Here is a 13770-nt window from a genome sequence, read left to right on the forward strand (position 1 = left end):
TTAGGTATAGAGTTAGGTTATTTATTTGACTTTTTTCTTGTTTCTTGAGGTATGCCTGTATTGCTATGAACCTTCCCCTTAGCACTGCTTTTACAGTGTCCCACAGGTTTTGGGTTGTTGTGTTTTCATTTTCATTCGTTTCTATGCATATTTTAATTTCTTTTTTGATTTCTTCTGTGATTTGTTGGTTTTTCAGCAGTGTGTTGTTCAGCCTCCATATGTTGGAATTTTTAATAGTTTTCCCCCTGTAACTGAGTTCTAATCTTACTGCATTGTGGTCAGAAAAGATGCTTGAAATGATTTCATTTTTTTTTAATTTACCAAGGCTAGATTTATGGCCCAGGATGTGATCTATCCTGGAGAAGGTTCTCTGTGCACTTGAGAAAAAGGTGAAATTCATTGTTTTGGGGTGAAATGTCGTATAGATAGCAATTAGGTCTAACTGGTCTATTGTATCATTTAAAGTTTGTGTTTCCTTGTTAATTTTCTGTTTAGTTGATCTGTCCATAGGTGTGAGTGAGGTATTAACATCTCCCACTATTATTGTGTTATTGTTAATTTCCCCTTTCATAGTTGTTACGATTTGTCTTACATATTGTCGTGCTCCTATGTTGGGTGCATATATATTTATAATTGTTACATCTTCTTCTTGGATTGATCCTTTGATTATTATGTAGTATCCTTTGTCTCTTTTCACAGCCTTTGTTTTAAAGTCTATTTTATCTGATATGAGTATTGCTGCTCCTGCTTTCTTTTGGTCTCTATTTGTGTGGAATATCTTTTTCCAGCCCTTCACTCTCAGTCTGTATGTGTCCCCTGTTTTGAGGTGGGTCTCTTGTAGACAACATATGTAGGGGTCTTGTTTTTGTATCCATTCAGCCAGTCTTTGTCTTTTGGTTGGGGCATTCAACCCATTTACGTTTAAGGTAATTACTGATAAGTATGATCCCGTTGCCATTTACTTTATTGTTTTGGGTTCGAATTTATACACCCTTTTTGTGTTTCCTGTCTAGAGAATATCCTTTAGCATTTGTTGGAGAGCTGGTTTGGTGGTGTTGAATTCCCTCAGCTTTTGCTTGTCTGTAAAGCTTTTGATTTCTCCTTCATATTTGAATGAGATCCTTGCTGGGTACAGTGATCTGGGCTGTAGGTTATTTTTTTCATCACTTTAAGTATGTCTTGCCATTCCCTCCTGGCCTGAAGAGTTTCTGTTGAAAGATCAGCTGTTATCCTTATGGGAATCCCCTTGTGTGTTATTTGTTGTTTTTCCCTTGCTGCTTTTAATATTTGTTCTTTGTGTTTGATCTTTGTTAATTTGATTAATATGTGTCTTGGGGAGTTTCGCCTTGGGTTTATTCTGTTTGGGACTCTCTGGGTTTCTTGGACTTGGGCGATTATTTCCTTCCCCGTTTTAGGGAAGTTTTCAACTATTATCTCCTCAAGTATTTTCTCATGGTCTTTCTTTTTGTCTTCTTCTTTTGGGACTCCTATGTTTCGAATGTTGGGGCATTTAACATTGTCCCAGAGGTCTCTGAGATTGTCCTCATTTCTTTTAATTCGTTTTTCATTTTTCCTCTCTGATTCATTTATTTCTACCATTCTATCTTCTACCTCACTTATTCTATTTTCTGCCTCCATTATTCTACTGTTGGTTCCATCCAGAGTGTTTTTTATATCATTTATTGCATTATTCATTATTGATTGACTCTTTTTTATTTCTTCTAGTCCTTATTAAACCTGTCTTGCATCTTCTCAATCCTTGTCTCCAGGCTATTTATCTGTGATTCCATTTTGTTTTCAAGATTTTGGATCATTTTGACTGTCATTATTTCAGAATTCTTTTTCAGGTAGATTCCCTATCTCTTCCTCTTTGGTTTGATTTGATGGGCATTATCCTGTTCCTTTACCCACTGGATATTCCTTTGTCTCTTCATCTTGTTTATATTACTGTGTTTGAGATGGTCTTTCGGTATTCTGGCAGTTTGTTAAGTTCTCTTTATTGTGGAGTTTCCTTGCTGTGGGTGGGGTTGTACGGGTGGCTGTTCAAGGTTTCCTGGTTAGGGAAGCTTGTGTCGGTGTTTTGGTGGTGGAGCTGGATTTCTTTTCTCTGGAGTGCAATGAAGTGTTATGAGATGAGTGCAATGAAGTGTTATGAGATGAGTGCAATGAATGAGTTATGAGATGTCAGTGGGTTTGGAGTGACTTTGGGCAGCCTGTATATTGAAGCTCAGGGCTATGTTGCTGTGTTGCTGGAGAATTTGTGTGGTATGTCTTACTCTGGAACTTGTTGGCCCTTGGGTGGTGCTTGGTTTCAGTGTAGGTATGGAGGCGTTTGATGAACTCCTGTCAGTTAATGTTCCCTGAAGTCAGGAGATCTCTGGTGTTCTCAGGATTTGGACTTAAGCCTCCTGCTTCTGGTTTTCAGTCTTATTTTTACAGTAGCCTCAAGACTTCTCTATCTTTACAGCACCGTTGATAAAACATCTCCTTTCGATGACAATGGGCTGCTTTTCTGGGTTCCTGGTGTCCTCTGCCGGCATTCAGAAGTTGTTTTGTGGAATTAACTCAGCGTTCAAATGTTCTTTAATGAATTTGTTGGGCAGAAAGTGGTCTCCCCATCCTATTCCTCTGCCATCTTCGTGGGTTTGAACCTTTCTCAATTTTGAACCAGTTCGTTGTTCCATATCAGGTTCTAACTGTTGGTTCTTCACCTGCATACAGGTTTCTGAGGAGACAGGTAAGATGGTCTGGTATTCTCATCTCTTTAAGAGTTTTCCACAGTTCGGTGTGATCTCCCTGTGGTCCGCTGGAGAAGGGAATGGCAAACCACTTCAGTATTCTTGGCTTGAGAACCCCATGAACAGTATGAAAAGGGAAAAAGATAGGACACTGAAAGATGAACTCCATAGGTAGGTAGGTGCCCAATATGCTACTGGAGGTCAGTGGAGAAATAACTCCAGAGAGAATGAAGAGACAGAGCCAAAGCAAAAACAACACCCAGTAGTGGATGTGACTGGTGATGGAAGTAAAATAAGACGCTGTAAAGAGCAATATTTCATAGGAACCTGAAATGTCAGGTCCATGAATTAAGGCAAATTGGAAGTGGTCAAACAGGGTGGCAAGAGTGAACATCAACATTTTAGGAATCAGCAAACTAAAATGGATTAGAATGGGTGAATTTAATTCAGATGACCATTATATCTACCGCTGTAGGCAAGAATCCCTTAGATGAAATGGAGTAGCCATCACAGTCAACAAAAGAGTCTGAAATGCAGTTCAGTTCAGTTCAGTTGCTCAGTCATATCTGACTCTTTGTGATTCCATGAACCGCAGCACACCAGGCCTCCCTGTCCATCACCAACCCCTGGAGTCCACCCAAACCCATGTGCATTGAGTCGGTGATACCATCCAACCATCTCATCCTCTGTCGTCCCCTTCTCCTCCTGCCCTCAATCTTTCCCAGCATCAGGGTCTTTTCAAATGAGTCAGCTCTTTGCATCAGGTAGCCAAAGTACTGAAGTTTCACCTTCAACATCAGTCCTTCCAATAAACACCCAGGACTGACCTCCTTTAGGATGGACTGGTTGGACCTCTTTGCATTCCAAGGGACTCTCAAGAGTTCAAAAGCATCAATTCTTTGGTGATCAACTTTCTTTATAGTCCAATCTCACATCCATACGTGACCACTGGAAAAACCATAGCCTTGACTAGACAGACTTTTGTTGGCAAAGTAATGTCTCTGCTTTTGAATATGCTGTCTAGGTTGGTCGTAACTTTCCTTCCAAGGAGTAAGCGTCTTTTAATTTCATGGCTGCAGTCACAATCTGCAGTGATTTTGGAGCCCAGAAAAATAAAGTCTGACACTGTTTCCACTGTTTCCCCATCTATTTGTCATGAAGTGATGGGAACAGATGCCATGATCTTCGTTTTCTGAATGTTGAGCTTTAAGCCAACTTTTTCATTCTCCTCTTTCTCTTTCATGAAGAGGCTTTTGAATGCAATCTCAAAAACGACAGAATGATCTCTGTTCATTTCCAAGGCACATCATTTAACATTACGGTTATCCAAGTCTATGCCCCAACCAGTAATGCTGATGAAGCTGAAGTTGAATGGTTCTATGAAGACCTACAAGACCTTCTAGAAGTAGCACACAAAAAAGATGTCTTTTTCATTATAGGGGACTGGAATGCAGAAGTAGGAAGTGAAGAAATACCTGGAGTAACATGCAAATTTGGCCTTGGAGTACAGAAGAAGCAGGGCAAAGGCTAGTAGAGTTTTGCCAAGAGAACCCACTGGTCATAACAAACATCCTCTTCCAACGACACAAGAGAAGACTCTACACATGGACATCACCAGATGGTCAATACTGAAATCAAAACTGATTATATTCTTTGCAGCCAAAGATGGAGAAGCTCTATACAGTCAGCAAAAAAAGGACTGGTAGCTGACCATGGCTCAGATCATGAACTCCTTATTGGCAAATTCAGACTTAAATTGAAAAGTAGGGGAAACCACTAGACCATTCAGGTATGACCTAAATCAAATCCCTTACAATTATACAGTGGAGATGACAAATAGATTCAAGGGCTTAGATCTGATAGACAGAGTGCTTGAAGAACTATGGACTTAGGTTCGTGACATCGTACAGGAGGCAGTGATCAAGACCATCCCCAAGAAAAAGAAATGCAAAAAGGCAAAATGGTTGTCTGAGGAGGCCTTACAAACAGCTAAGAAAAGAAGAGAAGCAAAAGGCAAGGCAAAAAGGAAAGAATATCCATTTGAATGCAGAGTTCCAAAGAATGGCAAGGAGAGATAAGAAAGCCTTCCTCAGCGATCAATGCAAAGAAATAGAGGTAAACAACAGAATGGGAAAGACTAGAGATCTCTTCAGAAAATTAGAGATACCAAGGGAAATTTTCATGCAAAGATGGACACAATAAAGGACAGAACTGGTATGTACCTAACAGAAGCAGAAGATGTTAAGAAGAAGTGGCAAGAATACACAGAAGAACTGTACAAGAAAGATCTTCACAGCCCAGACAATCTCACGATGGTGCGGTCAGTCACCTAGAGCCAGACATCCTGGAATGTGAAGTCAAGTGGGCCTTAGGAAGCATCACTATGAACAACGCTAGTGGAGATGATTGAATACCTGTTGAGCTATTTCAAATCCTAAAAGATGAGGCCATGAAAGTGCTGCACTCAATATGCCAGCACATTTGGAAAGCTCAGCAGTGGCCACAGGACTGGAAAAGGTCAGTTTTCATTCCAGTCCCAATGAAGGGCAATGCCAAAGAATGCTCAAACTTCCACACAGTTGCACTTGTCTCACACACTAGCAAAGTAATGCTCAAAATTCTCTAAGCCTGGCTTCAGCAATACGTGAACTGTGAAATTCTAGATGTTCAAGCTGGATTTAGAAAAGTCAGAGGAACCAGAGATCAAATTGCCAACATCCGCTGGATCATCATAAAACCAAGAGAGTTCCAGAAAATATCTACATCTGCTTTATTGACTATGCCAAAGCCTTTGACTGTGTGGATCACAATAAACTATGGAAAATTCTTAAAGAGATGAGAATACCATACCACCTTACCTGCCTCCTGACAAATCTGTATGCAGGTCAGAAAGCAACAGTTAGAACTTGATATGGAACAACAGACTGGTTCCAAGTCAGGAAAGGAGTACATCAAGGCTGTATATTCTCACCCTGCTTATTTAACTTATATACAAAGTACATCATGAGAGACGCTGGGCTGGATGAAGAAAAAGCTGGAATCAAGATTGCTGGGAGAAGTATCAGTAACGTCAAATACACAAATGACACCACACATACAGAAGAAAGCGAAGAACTAAAGAGCCTCTTGATGAAAGTGAAAGAGGAGAATGAAAAAGTTGGCTTAAAACTCAACATTCAGAAAACTAAGATCATGGCATCTCATCCCATCACTTCATGGCAAATAGATGGGGAAACAGTGGAAACAGTGAGAGACTATTTTCTTGGGCTCCAAAATCACTGCAGATGGTGACTTCCACCATGAAATTAAAAGACGTTTGCTTCTTGGAAGAAAAGTTATGACCAACCTAGACAGCATATTGAAAAGCAGAGACATTACTTTTCCAACAAATGTCCCTCTAGTCCAAGCTATGATTTTTCCCGTTCATGTATGAATGTGAGAGTTGGACTATAAAGAAAGCTGAGCACCAAAGAATTGATGCTTTTGAACTGTGGTGTTGGAGAAAAGTCTTGAGAGTTCCCTGGACATCGAGGAGATCCAACCAGTCTATCTTAAAGGAGATCACTCCTGAATATTCATTGGAAGGACTGATGTTGAAGCTGAAACTCCAATACTTTGGCCACCTGTTGAGAAGAACTGACTCATTTGAGAAGACCCTGATGCTGGGAAAGATTGACGGCAAGAGGAGAAGGGGATGACAAAGGATGAGATGGTTGGATGGCATCACTGACTCAATGGACATGAGTTTGAGTAAACTCCAGGAGTTGGTGATGGACAGGGAGGCCTGGTGTTCTGCAGTCCATGGGATTGCAAAGAGTCAGACATGACTGAGTGACTGAACTGAACTTAGCACAGTCAAAGGCTTTAGCCTAGTCAATGAAACAGAAGTTGAGTTTTTTTCTGGAATTCATTTGCTTTCTCTATGATCCAGCAACTGTTGGCAGTTTGATCTCTGGTTCCTCTGCTGTTTCTAGACCTAGCTTGTACATCTGGAAGTTCTTGTTTCACATAATGTTGAAAGGTTGAAAGCATAACCGTTCTAGCATGAGAAGTGAATGCAGTTGTTTGTTAGTTTGTACATTCTTCATTTCCGCCCTTCTTGGTCATTGGGATGAAGGTTGACGTTTTCCAGTCCTGTGGCCGCTGCTGGGTTTTTCAAATTTGGTGACCTTTTAAGTGCCGTGCTTAGTCGCTCAGTAGTGTCTGACTCTTTACGACCCCATGGACTGTAGCCCAACCTCTGTCCATGGTGATTCTCTAGGCAACAATACTAGAGTAGGTTGCCATGCCTTCCTCCAGGCGGTCTTCTCCGCCTAGTGATTGAACCCAGATCTCCTGCATTGCAGGCAGACTCTTTACCATCTGAGCCACCAGGGAAGCCCACTTTAATAGCATCATCGTTTAGGATTTTAAATAGCTCTGCTGGAATTCCATCACCTCCATTAGCTTTATTGGCAGCAGTGCTTCCTAAGGCCCACTTGACTTCACACTCCAGCATGTCTGGCTCTAGGTGAGTGACCAAACCAGGTCAGTAATATTTTTTTTGTACATTTCTTCTGTGTATTCCTACCATCTCTTCTTGATCTATTCTGCTTCTATTAGGTCTTTACTGTTTTGTCCTTTATTGTGCCCATCTTTGCATGAAATGTTCCTTTGATATCTCCAGTTTTCTTGAAGAAATCTCTAATCTTTCCTCTTCTGTTGCTTTCCCCTATTTCTTTGCATTGTTCATTGAAGAAGGCCTTCTTGGCTCTACTTGCTATTCTCTGGAGCTCTACATTCAGTTGCATATATCTTTCCCTTTCTCCCTTGCTTTTCACTTCTCTTCTTTCCTCAGCTATTTGTAAAGCCTCCTCAGACAGCCACTTTGCCTTCTTGCATTGCTTTTTCTTTGAGATGGTTTTGGTCAGTGCCTCCTGTATAATATTACAAACCTCTCTCTATAGTTCTTCAGGCACTCTTTTATCAGCTCTAATCCCTTGAATCTATTCATCACCTCCACTGTACAATCATAGGGGATTTTATTTATGTCATACCTGACTGGCCTAGTTGTTTTCCCTGTTTTCTTTAGTTTAAGCCTGAATTGGATAGGAACTGATGATCTGAGCCACAGTCAGCTCCAGGTCTTGTTTTTGCTGACTGTATAGTGCTTCTCCATCTTCGACTGCAAAAAAATATAATGCATCTGGTTTTTCTATTGACCATTTGGTGATGTCCATGTGTAGAATTGTCCCTTGTGTTGTTGAAAAAGGGTGTTTGTTATGACCAGTGCATTCTCTTCACAGAATTCTCTAGGCCTTTGCCCTGCTTCATTTTGTACTCCAAGGCCAAGCTTGCCTGTTACTCCAGGTATCTCTTGATTTCCTACTTTTGCATTCTAATCACCTATGATGAAAAGGACATCATTTTTTGGTGTTAATTCTAGGATGTCTTCTAGGTCTTCATAGAACTGATCAGCTTCTTCGCCATCAGTGGTTGAGGCATAGACTTGATTTATTGTGATGTTGAATGGTTTGCCTTGGAAACAAACCGAGATCATTCCGTTTTTTTTTTTTTTTGAGGTTGCATCCAAGTACTGCATTTTGTATTGTTGATTTTGTATTGTTGATTATAAGGGCTACTCCATTTATTCTATGTGATTCTTGACCACAGTAGTAGATACAATGGTTATCTGAATTAAATTCACCCTTCAAGGATCACTGCCTTGTCATTGGAAGGAGCTTGCATAACTCAATGAAGCTATGAGCCATGCCATGTAGGGCCACCCAAGATGGATGGGTCATAGTGGACAGTTAGGAGAAAATGTGGTCCACTGGAGGAGGGAATGGCAAACCACTCTAGTATTCTTGCTGCAAAAACCCCATTAACTGTGTAAAAAGGCAATAAGATATGACATAAAAAGATGAGCCCCCCAGGTTGAAAGGTGTCCAGTATGCTACTGGGGAAGAATGGAGGACAATTACTAGTAACTCTGGAAATTACGAAATGGCTTGGCCAAAGCAGAAATGACGCTCAGTTGTGGATGTGTCTGATGATGAAAGTAAAATCGGATGCTGTAAAGAACAGTATTGAGTAGGAACCTGGAATGTTAGGTCCATGAATGAAGGTAAATTGGACATGGTCACACAGGAGATGGCAAGAGTAAACATCGACATCTTAGGAATCAGTGAACTAAACTGGATGAGAATGGGTGAATTTAATTCAGATCCTTATTAGTTATCTATTTTTATATAGTAGTGTATATATGTCAGTCTCAGTCTTCCAATTTATTTCTTTTATTTCTTAGATACACCGGTTTCCTCTATATCCACATATAGCCGACCCTTGAATAACGCAGGTTTAAACTGTATAGGTCCACTCATATGCAGAGGTTTTTTTTTTTTTTCTCCTCACTAAATACACTCTACAGTGTTACCTGGTCTGAGTTTGGTTGAATCCGTTGATACAGAACCTTAGATACATGGGCCACACTATAAAGTTACAAACAGATTTTCGCCTGCAGGTAGGGCCAACACCCCTACGCCCTGCATTGTTTAGGAGTCAACAGTATAAATTTTTAACTTGTATACTAGAAGAACAATTAATTTTGCCTTAGTTTTATTTCTTTTCCATACTTCAGTTGCATAGGCTATTGGAGAAACTAATTATGAGCTAAGTGTTACTTGGAAGAGAGGACTTCACTTATGCTCCATGAATCACTTTCTCTGGAGCACTGAGCAAGCTGAGAAGTTTCTTTGAGTTGACTTTGTGTTCAATAACATATCTGAGTTTATATGAACAAGTGATAAGGGATCCCTTTTTTACTTTTTTGCAGTGGGATCTAAAACTTTCATTTATTTTAGTATACAAAAGTATATCTTCTCTAGTTTAGAGGTAGCATACTACTATTTGTCTTTGAGGGGAAGAGTAGATAAAAATTCATCACTTTGCTGTTACTGATACATTCCTAACCTATTTCTTTAGATTCTTTTTCATTCAGAAATTCTAGTTCTGGATGCACTCTTGAGATAATCAGTTTGCAAACAGGATGTTTGTGTAGCCTGTGAAAGCTGTTTTCCTCACTTTTCTACTCCTCTGAGATTATCATATTTGGCCTCATAATATGCCCAAATTTTGTCTTCAAATTTATTTTATATTTGTTGGTTATATAAGAGGAGGAGAACCAATTAATTTGGAATTAGAAGGAAACTTAAGTCATGTTCTTTTGCAGTGCTGGAATTTCCTTTACATCATGTCTGTAAATGTACATACCAGATTCTCCTTGAACATATCAAAAGACTGAGAACTCCACCGTCTCAGGGCATTTCTTTTGAATTGTGAACTGTTGCCCCAAATATCTTTACCTTTAAACAAAATCTGCCTGTCTCTACCTTCCATTCAGTATTTCTTGTTTTAGCCTCTGGAGATGCCTAGAATAGGTGATCCTTTTTATTTAGGGGCTTCTAATTAATTCTGCTTTTTATTTGACCTGTATATTACTGATTTTTTAAAGAAAAATATGGGTTTTTCAATTAGAAATGATATGTTGATTTTTAAGAGAAAGAGAATGTTTTCTTGAACTGTCTGGTGGTTGTGTTTCTAATACTTCTTTTCCTCTCCCTCTGCTGCCCAAGTTTTTTCTCTGTAGGGAAAACTTACTGATACGCTATTACTCTGAACCTTACCCCAAAGAGAAAAGCAGTAACTTTTCGAAGGCTCAGTGGTTCCTCTAGTCAAAGACACAACTTTTCTCTTGGATTCAGTTGACTTTTTTTTTTTTTTAAACTTGAGAAGTTACGTTTATTTATATAGTTATATGATGTGTAAAAATAACCCCAAATATTTAAATAACTCATATTAAAGAATTTTTCTTTATGCATCAAATGGCAACTAAATTATCCAAGTACTTTGAATCATCTTGCTATTCATTTTGCTGAAAGTCTGTGCTAAAATTCATAAAAGTCTGTGGTTGAAAGCTATGGAGTGGGGAGGTGAGGTTTTAATACCTGCTGCCAGGTTCATCACTCACCTTCTTGGGTGTTTTGATTCTGCTCGTTATTTTTAAAAATTGAGATGAAACATTTTATATAGTTGGAGATCTTTATTTGCAGGCAGCAGAAATAACCTCTGAACAACTTAGACAAGAAAAAAGGAAATGAGGAGAAATCTGAGGAGCCACGTCTAAGGAAAGCAGGATTCAGAAGCGCCCCAGGGGCCTCGTCCTTAGGAGTGTTTTGCAGAAAGCATTCTCTCCCAATTTTGGTGGCAGTTCTCTAGTTGGCTTGACAGGCTTTCTGCCGGATATCTTTTGGCAGTTTGGAGCTTCTTCTGTTTTCAAGTCTGTTGGAAGTTGCCTTTGTTTTCTCCCACAAATATACTGATGTAATCAATTCTTGAAGCCTGTAGTATTTTTTTTCTGATAATATTTTTGGTTTTGTTGTACCTTTCCAGGTTGGGGAGTGATGGTTAGTTTTTCCTATTTCCTATTTACTCTTTTTTTTTTTTTTTTACGAGGACCATTAAAGAGATTAAAAAGTTATACCACTGCAGTCAATGTAAGCATTTAAAGCTATACATGTTCCTTTAAGTATTACTTTAGATTACATTTTTAGCTTGTTTAAAATTATTTAATCTATTTTCTAATTTTCATGACAATTCTTTGATCGTTGAATTATATAGAGGTAAGCTTTTAAATTTCCATAAATATGAGATTTTACTGGCTTGGTTTTGATGCTGATTTCTAATCTAATTCTTTTATTGTTGGAGAAAATTATATATATATATATATATATATAATATTGATTCTTTGTAATTTTTGAGATTTGCTCTGTGGCCTAGTATGTGGGCATATGTTGTAAAAGGTCAGTGAGTGCCTGAAGAGAGTGTGTGAATACACATGCATATAAAAAGTGCAAGGGTCTGTATTACATGAAATCAAATAATTGTAGAGCTGCTTCTTCTTCATCTGCTTGATCTATGACTTCTTGAAAAAGACTTGTTATAGTGATAACTGTTATGGTGATATACTGGTATGGTACTTAATATATTCCAGGTACTATTTTAAAGGCTTTACTTGTATGAATTTGTTATGTATTCCTCATTTTTATCTTAGATCTATTACTTTTACTTTACATATTTATAGACTGGGTACACTTTTTGCTGGGTACTAGTACCAGGTGGTTGGACTCTCTTAATCTTTGTGGATTGACTTATTCATCTCCAGTAATATTTTTAACCTTAACATCTTTTTTTTTTTTTTTTCTGATACTGATATAGTGACACAGGCTTTTTTCTATTAGTATTAATTAAATTTTAATATTAATGTAACTATTTGCCCATCATATTCTTCTCATTCCAGATTTTCATGTTCTTTTATTTGAAGTGTGTCTCATCAATTGCCCGTGGGTGGATTTTGCTCTGATCCAGTTTTGTCTAATAGTGGTAGTGGAGTATGATCATTAAAAACAAGGACTCTAAGGCCATCTTGTTTGGATTTGGGTTGTTGTTTGGGATATTGATTTCTGACAGCTATAATTCTACACTTGGGGGAAGGAGGTGTTTTGACTTTGCTTTATTTAGATCTTTAACCTCTCCCCACGTTATATGCTCCGTATCTCACTCCGTTCTCCTGTGAATGAGGTGCCTGATATATTCATGTTTTGATTCTCTGTGGTTTTTGTTCTTACCCATTCAGTGTCACCTACCGCATTGCACTTTATGGTGTGTTTCCTTGGTCATCTACTTCTTATCTCTTAAATGAGCGTAATAAAACTGTTTACTTACAGAACTGTCTGAAGTGAGTCAATAGATATAAAGAAGTTTGAACCATACCTGGCACATCAGAAGTGCTCAGAAAGATTTCTTCTTGTTTCATCACTGATATTAGTATTATAGTTTGACTTTTAATGCTCTTGGCCACCTTGAATGCATCTATAGTCCGTTATGTATCACTATGAATTGCATCATCAGATTTATTGTTTTTATTTTATAATGTGGGCTTCCCTGGTGGCTTAGTGGTAAAGAATCTGCCTTCAGTGCAAGAGCTGCAGGAGGCAGGGGTTTGATCCTGGGTTGGGAAGATCCTCTGGAGAAGGAAACGGCAACCCATTCCAGTATTCTTGCCTGAAGAATCCCATGGGCAGAGGAGCTTGGCAGGCTACGGTCCATGGGGTTGTGAAGAGTCAGACACAACTGAAGTGACTTAGCACGCATGCACAGTCCTGTCTGTTATTTGTCACTATGAGTCTCATCATCAAATTTATTGTTTCATTTTATAATAAGTTTTTCTTTGTTTTGACTGTTTCTTCCTCAGGCAACCTAGGGGGACATAACTTTGGTGTATCCCAATTTAGCATGTTGAAAGTAGTAATTGAATTTAATGGAATTAAAAATCATTTCCTAGAAAGAGTATATTACAATTAACCTATATGATAAATTTAAACTTGGACAGTTTTTATATTTGAAAGGCATAGGATACTTTGAGTTAGTTGATAGACTGGATTCTGAATTTCATATGCAGAGATTAAAAACTCTATTAAAGTGATTTTTTTTTTGCCTAAGTGGGAATCTCTGTATTTTCATTAAATTTATGTTAAAAAGAACATTAGTGGTGGGGATTGTTACACAATGTTCTTAATGCCACTTAATGAATGTTCTTAATGCCACTAAAACTATGCACTTCAAAATAGTTAAAGTGGCACATTTTATGTTACATATATTTTACCATAATTTTTAAAAAAGAACACTAGTTATTTTTAAAAAGTCACTAGTTTCACACTGAAAGAAGATGTTCACCACTGTGAAAATTTAAGTCTCATGGACTATACAGATGGAGTGAGTAGAACATCTTGGTGTCAGCGTGCTGACTTACGTTTTCATTCTTTCTTCAGCCGTATATGATTCTCATTCATTTCCTAATGTGAACTTTATTTTTTAACTTTATTTTTATTCTTTAATAGGAAGGAAAAGCTGATGCGATGCTCTCAATGCCGAATCGCCAAATACTGTAGTGCTAAGTGTCAGGTAAGAATTCTGCTGTATATAAGTTCTCTAC

General features: G+C 38.4%; 1 protein-coding gene across 3 annotated transcripts in view; it reads left to right on the forward strand.

The window, feature by feature from the left end:
- Positions 1–13770, forward strand: part of SMYD3 (SET and MYND domain containing 3) — a 746369-nt gene that overhangs the window by 153585 nt on the left and 579014 nt on the right. For all 3 annotated transcript variants that reach the window (XM_061382446.1, XM_061382447.1, XM_061382448.1), the window contains exon 2: positions 13676–13739. In XM_061382446.1, the coding sequence (XP_061238430.1) occupies positions 13676–13739 (64 nt within the window). The remainder of the gene's footprint in view (positions 1–13675; positions 13740–13770) is intronic.

This window comes from Bos javanicus, chromosome 16 (assembly GCF_032452875.1).
Source record: "Bos javanicus breed banteng chromosome 16, ARS-OSU_banteng_1.0, whole genome shotgun sequence".
NCBI lineage: Eukaryota > Metazoa > Chordata > Mammalia > Artiodactyla > Bovidae > Bos > Bos javanicus.